The 13,446-nt window shown below is 36.0% G+C and overlaps 1 protein-coding gene across 1 annotated transcript; it reads right to left on the reverse strand.

The window, feature by feature from the left end:
* Positions 1-1,849: 1,849 nt before the first annotated feature.
* KERA (keratocan) lies at positions 1,850-10,078 on the reverse strand. The gene is made up of 3 exons (XM_006870719.1): positions 9,845-10,078; positions 7,695-8,588; positions 1,850-2,022 (listed from the first exon to the last, which is right to left on the reverse strand). The coding sequence occupies exons 2-3, from the start codon at positions 8,578-8,580 to the stop codon at positions 1,850-1,852; spliced, it is 1,059 nt and encodes a 352-aa protein (XP_006870781.1). The 5' UTR covers positions 8,581-8,588; positions 9,845-10,078.
* Positions 10,079-13,446: the final 3,368 nt, after the last annotated feature.

Genomic DNA, 13,446 nt, shown 5'->3' on the forward strand with positions numbered 1-13,446 from the left:
CCCCTCCTTTTGCTACAAAATGTCTACCTTTACATTTCCAACCCTCACAGTCAGTCCTGATAACAATTATTCACTATTGTATCACAAGAGACCTATCCCCATATCCTTTCATGAGCCCTGCCCAGACAAATTGGATACTACCCAGTGGAGAGTACTACTTGGATACTACTACCTTCCTCCATGCTCTCTGGATTTAGGTTCCCTCTTGAAAGCTTGTAAGCCAGTCACTTCTTGCCTTTGTAGCCTCCACCCCCATTTTGGATAGCCAATGTCCAAGTTGCCCATCCCTATCTACTCTGTGAATGGAGGGGGTTATTATAAGTTTTATATGCTTCGTATTTGCATTTGTATACTTTGAGTTATTTTGCAAATTTATTCTAGATTGTGATTGATGTTTTAATGTTAAGTAATCTGATTTCTTGCCTTCAGTCAGCATTTTTCAAACTGTGTTCAAAGAATGTTAGTTGGCTCATCCTCCCCAAAATAAGTTTGCTCAAAAATAAATGGAAAATTCTACAGATAATATTCTCTTCTTAGAAATTCACATTACAGAATTAAATATTAAGTTTAGGAGATCAAATCTTAGGCTTTTGGATCTCTTCAACCCAGCATTTCACAAATTTTTAAGTCCAGAGGAATTTTTGGTGAGGAAAACTGATTAATATTTATAGAATTTTTCTGAATACTGTTTAGAAAATATATGCAAGTGACTTATTGACTTATATACAATATTGACTATTTTACATGATATGCCTTAGAAAATCAAAATGCTAAAGTAATGCATACTTGGTTCTTTAATAAAACTCCAGATTTTTTTTTTTTCATCTCTTAAGGAAATGAAGTATTATGTCAAAGTTATCAGGGTATAAATTTGAACTCTGTGTATAAAAGAAAACTAAAAATGATATAAAGAAAGAAGAACATTTAAATATATTCATACCTAGAAAAGTAGAAATAATTTATATTCTAGTACTTTTTGATTCAAATATGTCCTTACATATAATTTGTCAATAATATCCCTGAAATAATTATTTTACTTCTTTTTTTAATAAGCACTCACTCCTTTTATTAAAAAAATCCATGAGACACTGACAAATATAAAAGATGAACAATGTGTAAGTTGATTTCAATCATTAATATATGAAGATCCTGTCAGATATATGAAACACTAGTGTAAAATTTAATACTTATTCAATTTTTATAGCACATTGTAATATATGTGTAATAAAAAAATAGCAGCTGTAAGAAATGATAGAAAGTAGATATGACTGTTGGTTTGCTATTTAAATGACAGAACTGTTATTATGATGCATTTGATTCATTGCCAAAGCATTTTTGAGCTAAACAACCATACTCGTGTAAAAACTACTTTTTAATATGTAGTTATCTCATTATAACTAGGATAAAGTAAGATTTTATTTTAAAAATTATCCTCAGACCTGTCCACCTCTTGTTTCAATATGATATATATATATATATACTGTAACTGTAACCGGAACATCTACATATGTACTTTAGAGCAAACACACATATTTTTTATTGTATAACAATGCAATTTCATTTCTTGATGTTAATGAATAAGCTGTGAAAGAGTTGTAAAGAACTATCTTTAAGTTGTTAAATTTGCTCTGTGTCTTCTTTGTTAAAGAAAAGTGAATGCCTATGCTGCATTTCATTGGCAAATGCATCTTGTCACTGGAAACTAATAGAAAAAATAAGGTGCACAACTGAATATCGTAGAAAAAAGCAATTATTATTGTGTGTTTTCTAAACCTATGAAGGATAACATTTTTTGGGGGGTTGGGCAGGAATATTAACTTTTTAAGCCTTTTTTAGATTGCTGATGTGCTTAAATAATGACTGCCTGGAGGAGCCCAAAACAGGTCATTAAGTCCATTGGGATTGGTGGTTTGATTTCATTTCCATCCAGACGCAGGTAGCTAAGACGAGGTCCATAACTGAATAAGTCTTGTTCTCCAGGCACAGCAGAAGGAGTAGGACATATTACAGAGACATTTACACCTATGGAGACAAAGGTAACATGGGTGAACAAATAGGAACACAAGAGAAATTCAAACAGCATGACCAAGAAGCTATTGCAACAGTCCTATGGAGGATCTGGTGGTCTGTTCAATAAGAGCAAAATATATATAAGTTACTGTTAAAGATTGACCGTATCTGTTTTGTGGAATAACCATGAATAAACATGCAACATATTTAGTAATTTCCCTGCACACCCCGCTATATTTAACACAGGGTAATGGAAAAGAAATGTTGTTAGGAACTGTGATGGGAACAAAGGGAAGATATTGCCATTGCTTTCTAAGCTTGCATATAAGATAGAGCATGTCTGGATTATTATATACGATGTCCTATTTAGACCATTAGAGATAGAAAGGATAGTGCAGGCCTGGTGGCAAAAACAGTTAAATGATTGACTACTAGTCTAGAAGTTGCTCAATCTGCTTCTGAAAGGTCACAACTTTGAAAACTCAAAAAAGCATTTTATTCTGCACACATGAGGTCACTATGCATTTGAATCAACCCCATAGCTACTAATGATTATAACTTAAATGAATGGGTATGTGCCTGGCAGACTGGAGGGAAGGATTGATGGATGAAGGTATAGATGAATCCATGGATGCATGGATGGACCGAAGAATGAATAGTTACCAGGCAGGAAATTATTCTAATATAAGCAAAAATGTTTGAAAACTACACTAAAAGATGCACAATTTCAAATTACCAGGGCATGAAGCCAATTGAAAAGAAAGAAAATAGTGCAATTAACATAGCTTCACATATGTTATACTTCTAGAATACAATCTTGAATCTCTATACTTAAGTACACTTAATTGGAAAAGAAACATTTGCCAAGAATTGAGTCACAAAGAACTCAGCCAGGAAGCATCCCATCAGTCTTTTCAGATGGCTAAAATGTGAGAAATCACACATCTGCCTTGGATCAGAGTCCTTGGCACCAATGCCTATGCTGAGATTTCAGAGGAGAATAAGAGGGAAGGCCTATTAAATTGGTAAACTTCAGAAAAGACTGTGTATTCTTTAGCCTAATACGGTCAGTCTGAAATAGTTGATCTTGATCACGAAACTGTATACTGAGTTAAGTCCTTTTATGAGCTATTTCAAGCAAGATATTTCTCTGATTAGGCAAACTTACTTTAAGCCTCAACCCTCCTCTACTGGTTCATATGTATTCATATGGTATTGAATTATTTTATGTTTATAGTAAAGTTGTATTGTTCTGACCTATGCTATTTTATGAGTACAATCTGATAAAATATGACTCATATTTGTATAACAGTTTTGTGATTATAAAGCTCTTTTTGCATACATAATCACACTTTCATCACAGAATCTTTTTGAATCAATATTATTATCTGTCCCTGCACATTAAGGAAGCAATAATTGAGAGTAATGTAAACAATGTATTGCTTCAGGTCAGATACAGCTGAATACCAGCCTCATCCTTTCCCACTCCATAAGGTCCCTTGCAGAAGGAGGTGAGGGTGTGGGGACATGTGAAGAATGTGTCCCTTTTAATGTGCCATTTTCTATTCTGTTTATCACCCTCATGTCTCTTCATCAATGCATGCCTGAATAAGAGAAATGTAAAAAACAAGTATCTAAAATCTTAACTATATTTTCATAAACTAATTATGACATTTCAGAAAGAGTACCAGGGGATTTTCTCATTTAAATATATGAAATATTTGCCAATTATAAAGTCCCTTGATATATTCAGAAAGATACATATATATTGCAATAGTGTTACATACCTCAAGTTCACTCTCTAATAAATTCTCACGACCATTTATATAAAAGGCATCTTATTAGAAATAAATTACTAGTGACATAGTGGTTATGAATCGGGCTGCAAACCTCAGGGTCAGCAGTTCGAAACTATCAGCTGTTCCATAGGAGAAAGATGAGGCGTTCTACTCCCATAAAGATTTATAATCTTGGAAACGGTGTACAGGGTTTCTATGAGTCAGAACCAACTCCACGGCACATAACAACAACAACAACAGCAACATGGTGAAATGGATTGCCAGAGTTGCAGCATCAATGGGCTCAAAAGTATCTACGATTATGAGGTTGGCCCAGGACCAGGCAGTGTTTCATTCTGTTGTATCACTATGAGTCGGTACTGACCCAATGGCACCTAACAGCAAAAACATAGTAGATTAAACTCCTGGTGTGGCGCTGTAGAAGAAGCACTCAACTGCAATGTTGGTTTGAACCATAAGGTCTGTGATTTAAATCCACCAGCTGCACCTTGGAAACCCTATACAGGGTTGCTGTGAATCAAAACCCATTTGAGGGCACTTAACAACAACATAGTAGATTAGGATCAGGACTAGACTGTAAGATCAACAGTAGATTGCAAACTACAAGGCTGGCAGTTCAAACCCACAAGTTGCTCCTTGGAAACCATATACAGGGTTGCTATGAATTGGACCCCACTCATAGGCACTTAACAACACATAGTAGAATGGGATCAGCACTGGATTGTAGGATCAGCACTGGACAGCAAACCACAAGGTCGGCGGTTCAAACTCACAAGTTGCTCCTTCGAAACCCTATACAGGGTTGCTATGACTCTGGACTGACTCAATGTTACTTAACAACAACAACATAGTAGATTATGTGGCAAGAAGAACTAAGTACTTAAAAAAGTTATAACACAGTGTGATATAACTATGTGCTAATAATATGAGCCAGGAATATTTGGATTTTGTGCTTATTTTCTTAGAACACTGCAATAATCATACTGATACCTACATTAAGAAGCAAATAAATCAACTCCTCCTTGTTAATGTTGTGACTACCAATGTTATTCTTAGCTCTATAGGTCAAAATTTTGTTAATTTCTTGAGACTGAGGAAAAGTGCACTGCGATTATACTTGTGTCTTATGTCTTAAAAGATGACGATGCTTAAAATGAGAAAATCTCACTTAGACCTTGGCTAAGCATTTTCTCTTTTGTTGTGGTTGTTAAGTGCCATCAAGGCAGTTAATAGTGACCCCCATATTGGGTTTTCAAGGAGCAGCTGGTAAGCTTGAACCACCAGCCTTGCTGATCAAATCAACTTTACAGTCCAGCACATTAACCCACAGCACCACACAAGAACTCCTTAGATTTGGACAAATATTTTTCACCCTAAAAAGCCTCAGCTCCTCCTTACCCACTTCTGGTAAGGATTGAGTAAATCTGTAGTCTTCACATTTTCTAGGACCAGCAGCATCAATACTATCTAGGACCTAACTTATTGGGCCACACCCCAGATCTACTGAGTCAGAAATATGGGTATAAGGCCCAGTTATCTGTGTTTTATCAAGCTCTCTAGCTCTTTCTGATTCACACTGAAGTGTGAGAAATATTAAAAAATATTAACATATGAGAAAAAAAATTAAAACTCTCTAAAACATAGGTGGAACATATTCTTCTTTGAATAACTTTGTATATATAAGCATGTGCTTGGTAGAGGTACTCAACTGTGTGTTGAATATTCCCACCTCTCTCTTAAATACCATCACTCTAAAATGCTCAGGGTAGAACCCCAAATCACAAGTAGGGCTCTTTCAGGAATCGCTTTGAATGGACTTCCCACATCAATGTGTGTGAGGCTTATATGGTCAGATAAAGAAGGCATTATAGGAGCCTAGAACTTTCAGCAGGAGAAACTGCATATGTATAGGTCAATACTGTCTAGTTTCAGTCTACTTTATTCAGCTAAATAGATTCATCTCCTAACAAAACTTTTCTGTAATATCTTTTGCTTTTGACTATAGGATTTAAACAATTTATATTATTGCCATGGAAAAACAATTGCTGTGGCAACAGCCTGCCTTTTAGTTTCTAGATTTTAATGCTATTAGCAAAACAAAACAAAACAAACTCCCCCACAAAAAGAAATTAAGAAAGAAAAAGAAAATCTTGAATAAGTGAATAGTTTCCAGTGTGTGTGTGTGGGGGGGAGGGGGGCAAAAATTGTACATTTTAAATAAATGGTGTGTTATGTGGTTATTTTCTTAGAGGAAACTTATATTGAACAATAATGAAGCAACAGAACTCTCTGAAAATTACCTGTGTTACTTTCTTATCAAGACTGAATCTCACCTTGTAATCGTATTTTTAAAAGTTGTTCAGGTAGTATCTCCCCAAGATTCTCTGCTTTAAAGAGCTTGTGCTGGGGTTAAAGATGCATGGATAGTTTCCAGGCTGGGTGTCAGCACTTCTGTGCCTGGAACAAAATATTGCCGACTTTTATACCAAGCTTGGTCTCAGGAATAATTGTGAAGATGCTAAATTTGTCTTTAATGTTCCCAGCCTCTTATTTCTATAAGCATTTCCTTCTTCAGGGAACCTCTGCCTCCAAGACATTTTACATTCACTCTTTTTCTACCTTTGTTGTTGTTAATTGCCATCGAGTCACTTCTGACTCATAGTGACCCTGTATAGGGTTTCTGAGGAGCAGCTGGTGAGCTTGTAGCATCAACCTTGCAGTTCAAACCAACTTTACAACCCAGTGCTTATTCTACAGTGCCACACCAAGACTTCTTTCTACTTTATAGAAACCTGTTGTCATGAAAGGAGCAAATTGCTCATTGTCACTAGTCCTCAAAAGTTGCCACCTTCCAGGAAGTTTGTTTCCATTCCAATGGAGCAAAGGTTTAAACTACTATTGTTGTTGGTAAGTGCCACTGAGTCAGTTCTGACTCACAGCAACCCAGGATAGGGTTTCTAAGGAGAAGCTGGTGGGTTTGAACTGCTGACCTTGTGGTTTGCAGTCCAGTGCTGATCCACAGTGCCACACCAGAAGTCCATTTAAACTACTGTAGTGATTCTCAAAGCATGGTCCTGAGAGAGAGAGATAAAGACAGAGAGGGAGAATAGAAAACACTGCCTCAGAGTTCATTCTGACACACAGTGACCCTATAGAGAGTTTCTGAGACAGAAAATCTTTATGGGAGAAGATAGCCTCATATTTCTCCTACAGAGCAGCTGGTGGGTTTGAACTGCCAACTTTGTGGTTAGCAATCCAGTGCTTATACCACCAAGCCACTTTGTGGTTGACAGAAAAACAGTACTATGATCATCTGGGAACTTGTTAAAACTAAAAATTTCTGGGGTCCCACCCAAGACCTACTGAATTAGAAACTCTGGAGGTAGGCCCACCAATCTGTGTACACTAAGCTTTGAAAAATACCTGAAAACAAAGACTCTAACTATGACAGTTATAGGTATCATCTGTCCTATATTTTTTGTAAGAGGGGTGAATTCTTGGTGACATATTACCTCTATTACTTGTCACGAGACTGTTTGTGCCTATTGCACATTTTTTTAAAAGTCTAACCAGTGAGATGTAGAAACAACACAACCTCCTCAGAGCAGAAGAAGATAGAATGATTACGTTTCTCCAGTAGGTATCAACCTTCTGTAAATTTCTAAAGTCTCCTTTTAAATCTGCAATTTGCAGATTAGGTCTTATCAGTACATTAAGCCTATCTATAAAGAGATAAAATATAGTTTTGGAAATTGGAAACGTATTTTTTTAAAGTTAAGGGTACATTTCTTAGGGAGAATAAAAGACCAAAAGCTCACAGTTTCTACTTTAAAGGAGACCTACAGTAAATGTAATGACCATGAGCACATCCTGATGATTACTTACTTTTGATTTTGTTATGATCAAGGTGAAGGTGCTGCAGATGAGCACTGATTCGGGGAACTTTTGTGAGCCGGTTGTGAGACAATTGAAGATCTAGAATTGATGATACATCAAAACCACGTGAAGGTAGACCTGCATCTGATAATTTGTTGTGGTTTAATCTCAGGAAAGCTACTTTAGGAATCACATTAAAATAATTTTCTGGTATTCCTTCAATGGAATTGTTATCTAAAAACAATTGCATTGTATTGGCTGGTAATCTTGGTGGCATATTTCTTAGGGCATTCTTGGCCATATTTAGCTGCATGAGGTTCTTGAGTCCCTTAAAGGTGTCCCTTTGAAAGGCATGGTCTAAAAGTTGATTGTGCTGCAGGTCAAGAAGGGTCAGATTCTCCAGATTGCTAAAGGTCCCTTGAGGAATTCTGGACACTTTGTTTCTAGCTAGTTGTAATTGCTCTAAACTTCTTGGCAATGGGGAAGGTACCTCCTCCAGTTCATTATCTTCCAGAAATAAGAAAAGCAACTTCTTCAACTGACTCAGAGCTCCTTTTTCTATCCCATAATTGGTTATTTTGTTCTTGTTTAGATTTATCCATCTCAGCTGGGTGGCATTCTCAAATGGCTTCTCAGGAATGGTTTCTATAAGATTGTTTTCAAGATAAAGATACCAGATCCTTGAAGGGATGGCAGGGATTTCTTTCAGACCTCGATTTTCACAGTATAAAGCAGTAGGAAAACTGGGGGGACAGAAACATTCCATGGGACAATCAAAGTCATCTACAGCCCAATCCTCAGACTCATTCACCTCATGAACCTGTCTCACACTCCGAGTCCATGCTCTATCAGTTATGAATAATGTCCAGATGATGAAATAGATTGTGGTTGCCATTATAGTACCTAGAATAAGGGGACACACTCATTAGTTGTTAAATGATCTTGACTTTAGATAAATATATGAATCACAATGATCAATAAATATTGCTTCTTTTAGGGAGAGGTAAAGAGATTTGGGTGGCTGTGAATGGGAACTGACTCAATGGCACTTAAAAACAACAGCAAAGAGGTTTTATATTATTTGATAGATTATAAATAGATATTAATTAATATATCACACATATCTAGTAAGCACAATGTACAAATTATTTTGCAAACACTGGAACTTATTTACCCCTCCTTTTTAAATTTAAATGAAGACAAATATAACTTGCAACTTTTAGTTTTAACTGCATTACAATAAAAGTTGAGAAATGGAAAGCAAAGTTTTGTTAGTCTCTGTTATTCCTAAAATGTAAGGACATGCTTCTACATTTACTCTGAAATGAGCAGAACATCTGGATGAAATTTCTCAGGCCCTTTGGCCCTTGAACCAAAGAACTAAAGAGATCAAAGAGCATTTTAATAGCTTGTCCTGGATGGAGGTTTCAAAATCTGAAAAAAAAATGTGTAAATAGTTTTATGTTCTATTGCTCTACTTTCTAGTATAGGTATGGAAACTAATTGTTCAGTCAAGATTGAATTGCAAACTATTTATATATACTTGTGTATATCTCACAACTGCATAAATAATACATTCCCCTCAGGCATTATTGTGGTTGATTTTTTAGTGTTCTTAAAATACAGAGAAAGCTCCGTTATTTATATAACTTCAGTGTTGCTGTTATAATTATTTGCCCTTGAGTCAACTGGCTAATAACAGAAGAATAGATAAACATGAATTGACATTTAATGAATTTAAAAAGATATGATCCCCTATTGCCAATAACATCAAAGTTACAGGTATAAAGAACTAGTCTAATGGGGGGAAGCTGTAAGCAATAACATTCTGACCAACTTACATTTAGTTAAATGATTTGATAAGGAAAGAATCTTACTGATTCCTTGTGAAAGATAAAATCAGCATCATTTACAAAAAGCTGACTTTCAGTTTTGCCATTTAATTGCTGAAAATGACAAGTGCAGAGCTGCTCCCACAAGCTGTCAAATTTGCTACAATTGCTGAATGCTGCTATGGACAACTTTCAACAGAGACACATTCAAAAAATAAAAATCAGAATAAGGATTTGTTTTAGGTATTGCAGCTGCAACCCTACTTCTAATGAACCAGAACTTTGCATTATTAACTTTCAGAGTTTAAAAGATGCAAAATCATTTACCTTGCTCTCCAGAAATATACCGTTGAGTCCTGGATCTGGGTCTGAAGTTTGCTAAAAATCAGTTTAAAGATCAAACTGACTGAAAACACTTGACTTTTATTGCATGCTCTCAAGCTTCCTAATAGAAAAAGTAAACCTGCTCTGACCCGTTACCACGAACACCTTTTGATCTGTTGCTTCCACTTTGACAGGGTTGCAGAAGACAGCTTACTTCAGCTTTCTTGGACCTTCTTCCTCCCTTTCTATTGGTCACTGCTCACTCACAGTAATAATATGACCTAAGCTCTACTGTTGTATTTTTATGAATTCTCCCTAATATATATGCACTAGTGGCTCCAGCTGTATCCTCTCCAACAACCTCAGCACCTCAGTACCTAGGCAGCCCAACACAGGAAATGCTAACAGAAATCACAAGAATCTGTAACAATTCAGGACAATGTTTACTCAATATTAAAAGCTTTAAAGATGTTGTAATTTACTAATATATAGATTAAATCTACCAGCAGATAATTGAAGACAGCTTTGATTTTAAGTATGAGAGAAAGAGACTTTCAGGCATTTTTCTCTAGATGATTTTAATAAAAATAATTTTATACAAGGAAATATAGGCCAATGATCTCTGTCTATATGGAAATATTTTACTTTTTTCTGATGGAAAACATATGCTGGAATGCTATTTAAATGTATTATGACTAAGAGACAAAGATAGAAAAATATATTTTTAAAATATATGTTTTATCTAGAAGGCTATACCTGATGCTAACACTAAACAGAATTATGTTTTGTTTTATAGAAATACTTATTGTATCTTTATGTAGTACTGAAAGTTTTTTTGGAAATATTAAAATGGCTGTTTTTCTCATTATGACATAACACGTGTTTTACATTCAGTTCATTGTGATGAGGCATTCTGTGGCATTGCTAGTCTTTCAATTGTCTGAAACATCAGTTAGGCACAGATGTCTAAGATAATGTGTCTTCCAGTTCTTATATTTGAGAAAATATTTGTTATGCATCTTGAGTAAAGCTAAACTAAAAAAATCACATTTTTAAGGTACTTATCCTTAAAAAGATGGTATACTATAGTTACAATCATTTTGTCTTTAAATTTTAACTTATTACTGGATCAGAAAGATTAATTTATGACTTGTTTGACCCTGGTCATGCAAGTGAGCTTCAAAAAATCAGTTGAAAAATTCCATAATCTATTAATTCAAAATTTGCAGACACTTTTTGAAGCCCCCTTGTATAGTGAAGGTGGTTTCAATTCATAGGGACCCTTTATAGTGTTTCTGAGGCAGAAAGCTTCAACTTTTTCTGAAGGAACAGCTGGTAGATTCGAACTGCTGACCTTTGGTTAGCAACTCAGCTCATAATCCACTTCACTATTTTAAAGGAGCTCTGGTAGCGTAGTGGTTACGAATCGGGCTGCGAACCGGAAGGTCAGCAGTTCGAAACTACCAGCTGCTCCGCGGGAGAAAGATGAGGCGATCTGCTCCCGTAAAGATTTACAGCCTCGGAAACCGTATTCAGGGTCGCTATGGGTCGGAACCGACTCGACGGCACTTAACAACAACAATTTTAAAGAGAGAACAGAGTGAAGAGAGGTAAACCTGGAATCAGAGAATTGCCTCTCCAACTTCTCACCATAAACAAGTCTATTAAAGCCTCTGAAGCTATGCTTGTTGTTGGGAGGTGTGGTGGAGTCGATTCCAATTTATAGTAACCCTGTACAAAGTTTCCAAGGATCATCTGGTAGGTTTGAACCGCTGACCTTATGGTTCACATTCCAGTGCTTATCCTACAGCGCCACACTAGGAATACAAAGCTAAGCTTTGTTGTTGTTGTTAAGTGCCGTCGAGTCGATTTAGTCATCTATAAAATAGCAAGATAATGGAAATATGCGTTAGCCCTTCTTTGACATAACCCCATAGTCTCAATAGGAAAATGCATTGAAATTGAAATGTTTTCACAGATTAAGATTTTTTTAAGACAAATCTCTTAGGAACCCTACAGCTAAGTGTTGTTTCCTTTCTCACAATTATCTTCTCGATCAATTACATGTTTTTCCTTCTTTCTTGCTTCTTTTTCTAAATATTCAGACTATTATCAATCAACAGATGATTCTCATATCTGCACAGTCTCTTCCAGATACTATCTCTTAATTTTTTCTCTTAGTCAAACTGACTTCAGTCACTTCTTAATTTTTATGACACAAATGTTTTGACATGTTTATTGTAGAAAAACAGTACATAGCGATCACTGTTTTTAAGTTCATTGGAAGTATTTACACTGGCTGTCTCTAATCTTTCTTTCCCCACACCATTCAACCAAAATATGACTTCTAACTATCATATAATTCACAATAAAACATTAAAAAATATAACTTCTAATTCCATTGCTTTTCTAAAATTGCTCTGGCATAAATCAGCAATGATATCTATATGCAATCATCTATTGAAGTGCTTTAGTGTTTTGCTGAGATCTTTACTTTGTCTGATGTCATTCTCTCCTAATTCTTCTCCCTTTTTTTCTAGTGAATTCTGTCTATATCCTGAAGTTCTTGGTTCCACTTTTTAAACAAATTTAAAAGTGTTTCTATAATTTAGGGTTCTTTGAGATTTGGTACTTTCTTCGCTGCTTTTCTATATACAGATCTGTGTTGGAAGAAGTACAGCCAGAGTGTTCCTTAGAGGCCAAGATGGTCAAACTTCGTCTCTCATACTTCAAACATATTGTCAGGAGGAACCAGTCACTGGAGAAGAATATCATGTTTGGTAAGGTAGAGGGTCAGAGAAAAAGAGGAAGACCCCCAATGAGATGGATTGGCCAAGTGGCAGCATCGATGGACTCAAGCGTGGCAATGATAGTGAGGTTGGCCCAGGATCAGGCAGTGTTTCGTTCTGCTGTGCATAAGGTCACTATGGGTCGGCACCAACTCAATGGCACCTAACAAAAACAGCAACAACATATACATTTCTTGCATGAGCCCTTGATTTTAATCTCTCTGTTATGACAACTCACCTATCTCTCCTGCAAACCCAACACAGGGTTGCTATGAGTCGGAAAGAACTCGACGGCACTTAAGAATAACAACATTCTGATAACTTCAGCCTACTATTCACTTGTGTATATCAACCTGCTTTATAGACATATGTGGCAAGGTAATAGATTCAAATGAAATTGTTTTTCTTCTAACTTCTCTAATTGTATACCACTGAATGACATTATCATCATATTCATTCTCCCACATCAGAAAACTGGAAGTCATTCTTGGCTCTTCCCTCTCACTTTGTAAGTACATGATATATTGTATTGTTGTTAAGTACCATGGAGTCAGTTACGACTCATAGTGACCCTGCACAGGGTTTCCAAGAATTCAAATCTTTATGGGAGCAGAAAGCCTCATCTTTCTCCTGTGGAACAGCTGGTAGTTTAGAACTGCCGACCTTGAGGCTGGCAACCGGATTCGTAACCACTATGCTAACATAACTCCGTAGAACATGATATAAATATTGTAAATAACCTGACTACCTGCAATGCTTGCCAGATTTGACTGTCCTTGTTCATCAACTATTGACAGGATTTTCTCTGTTGTTGTT

This window comes from Chrysochloris asiatica, unplaced genomic scaffold (genome assembly GCF_000296735.1).
Source record: "Chrysochloris asiatica unplaced genomic scaffold, ChrAsi1.0 scaffold00149, whole genome shotgun sequence".
Classification (NCBI taxonomy): domain Eukaryota; kingdom Metazoa; phylum Chordata; class Mammalia; order Afrosoricida; family Chrysochloridae; genus Chrysochloris; species Chrysochloris asiatica.

Excerpts from the sequence above, each read along its gene's own strand:
- KERA (XM_006870719.1), bottom strand. The coding sequence starts at position 8,580 with ATGGCAACCACAATCTATTTCATCATCTGGACATTATTCATAACTGAT. Across the intron at positions 2,023-7,694 it reads TGATCATAACAAAATCAAAA|GTGTAAATGTCTCTGTAATA; the intron begins GTAAGTAATCAT and ends TTGTCTCCATAG.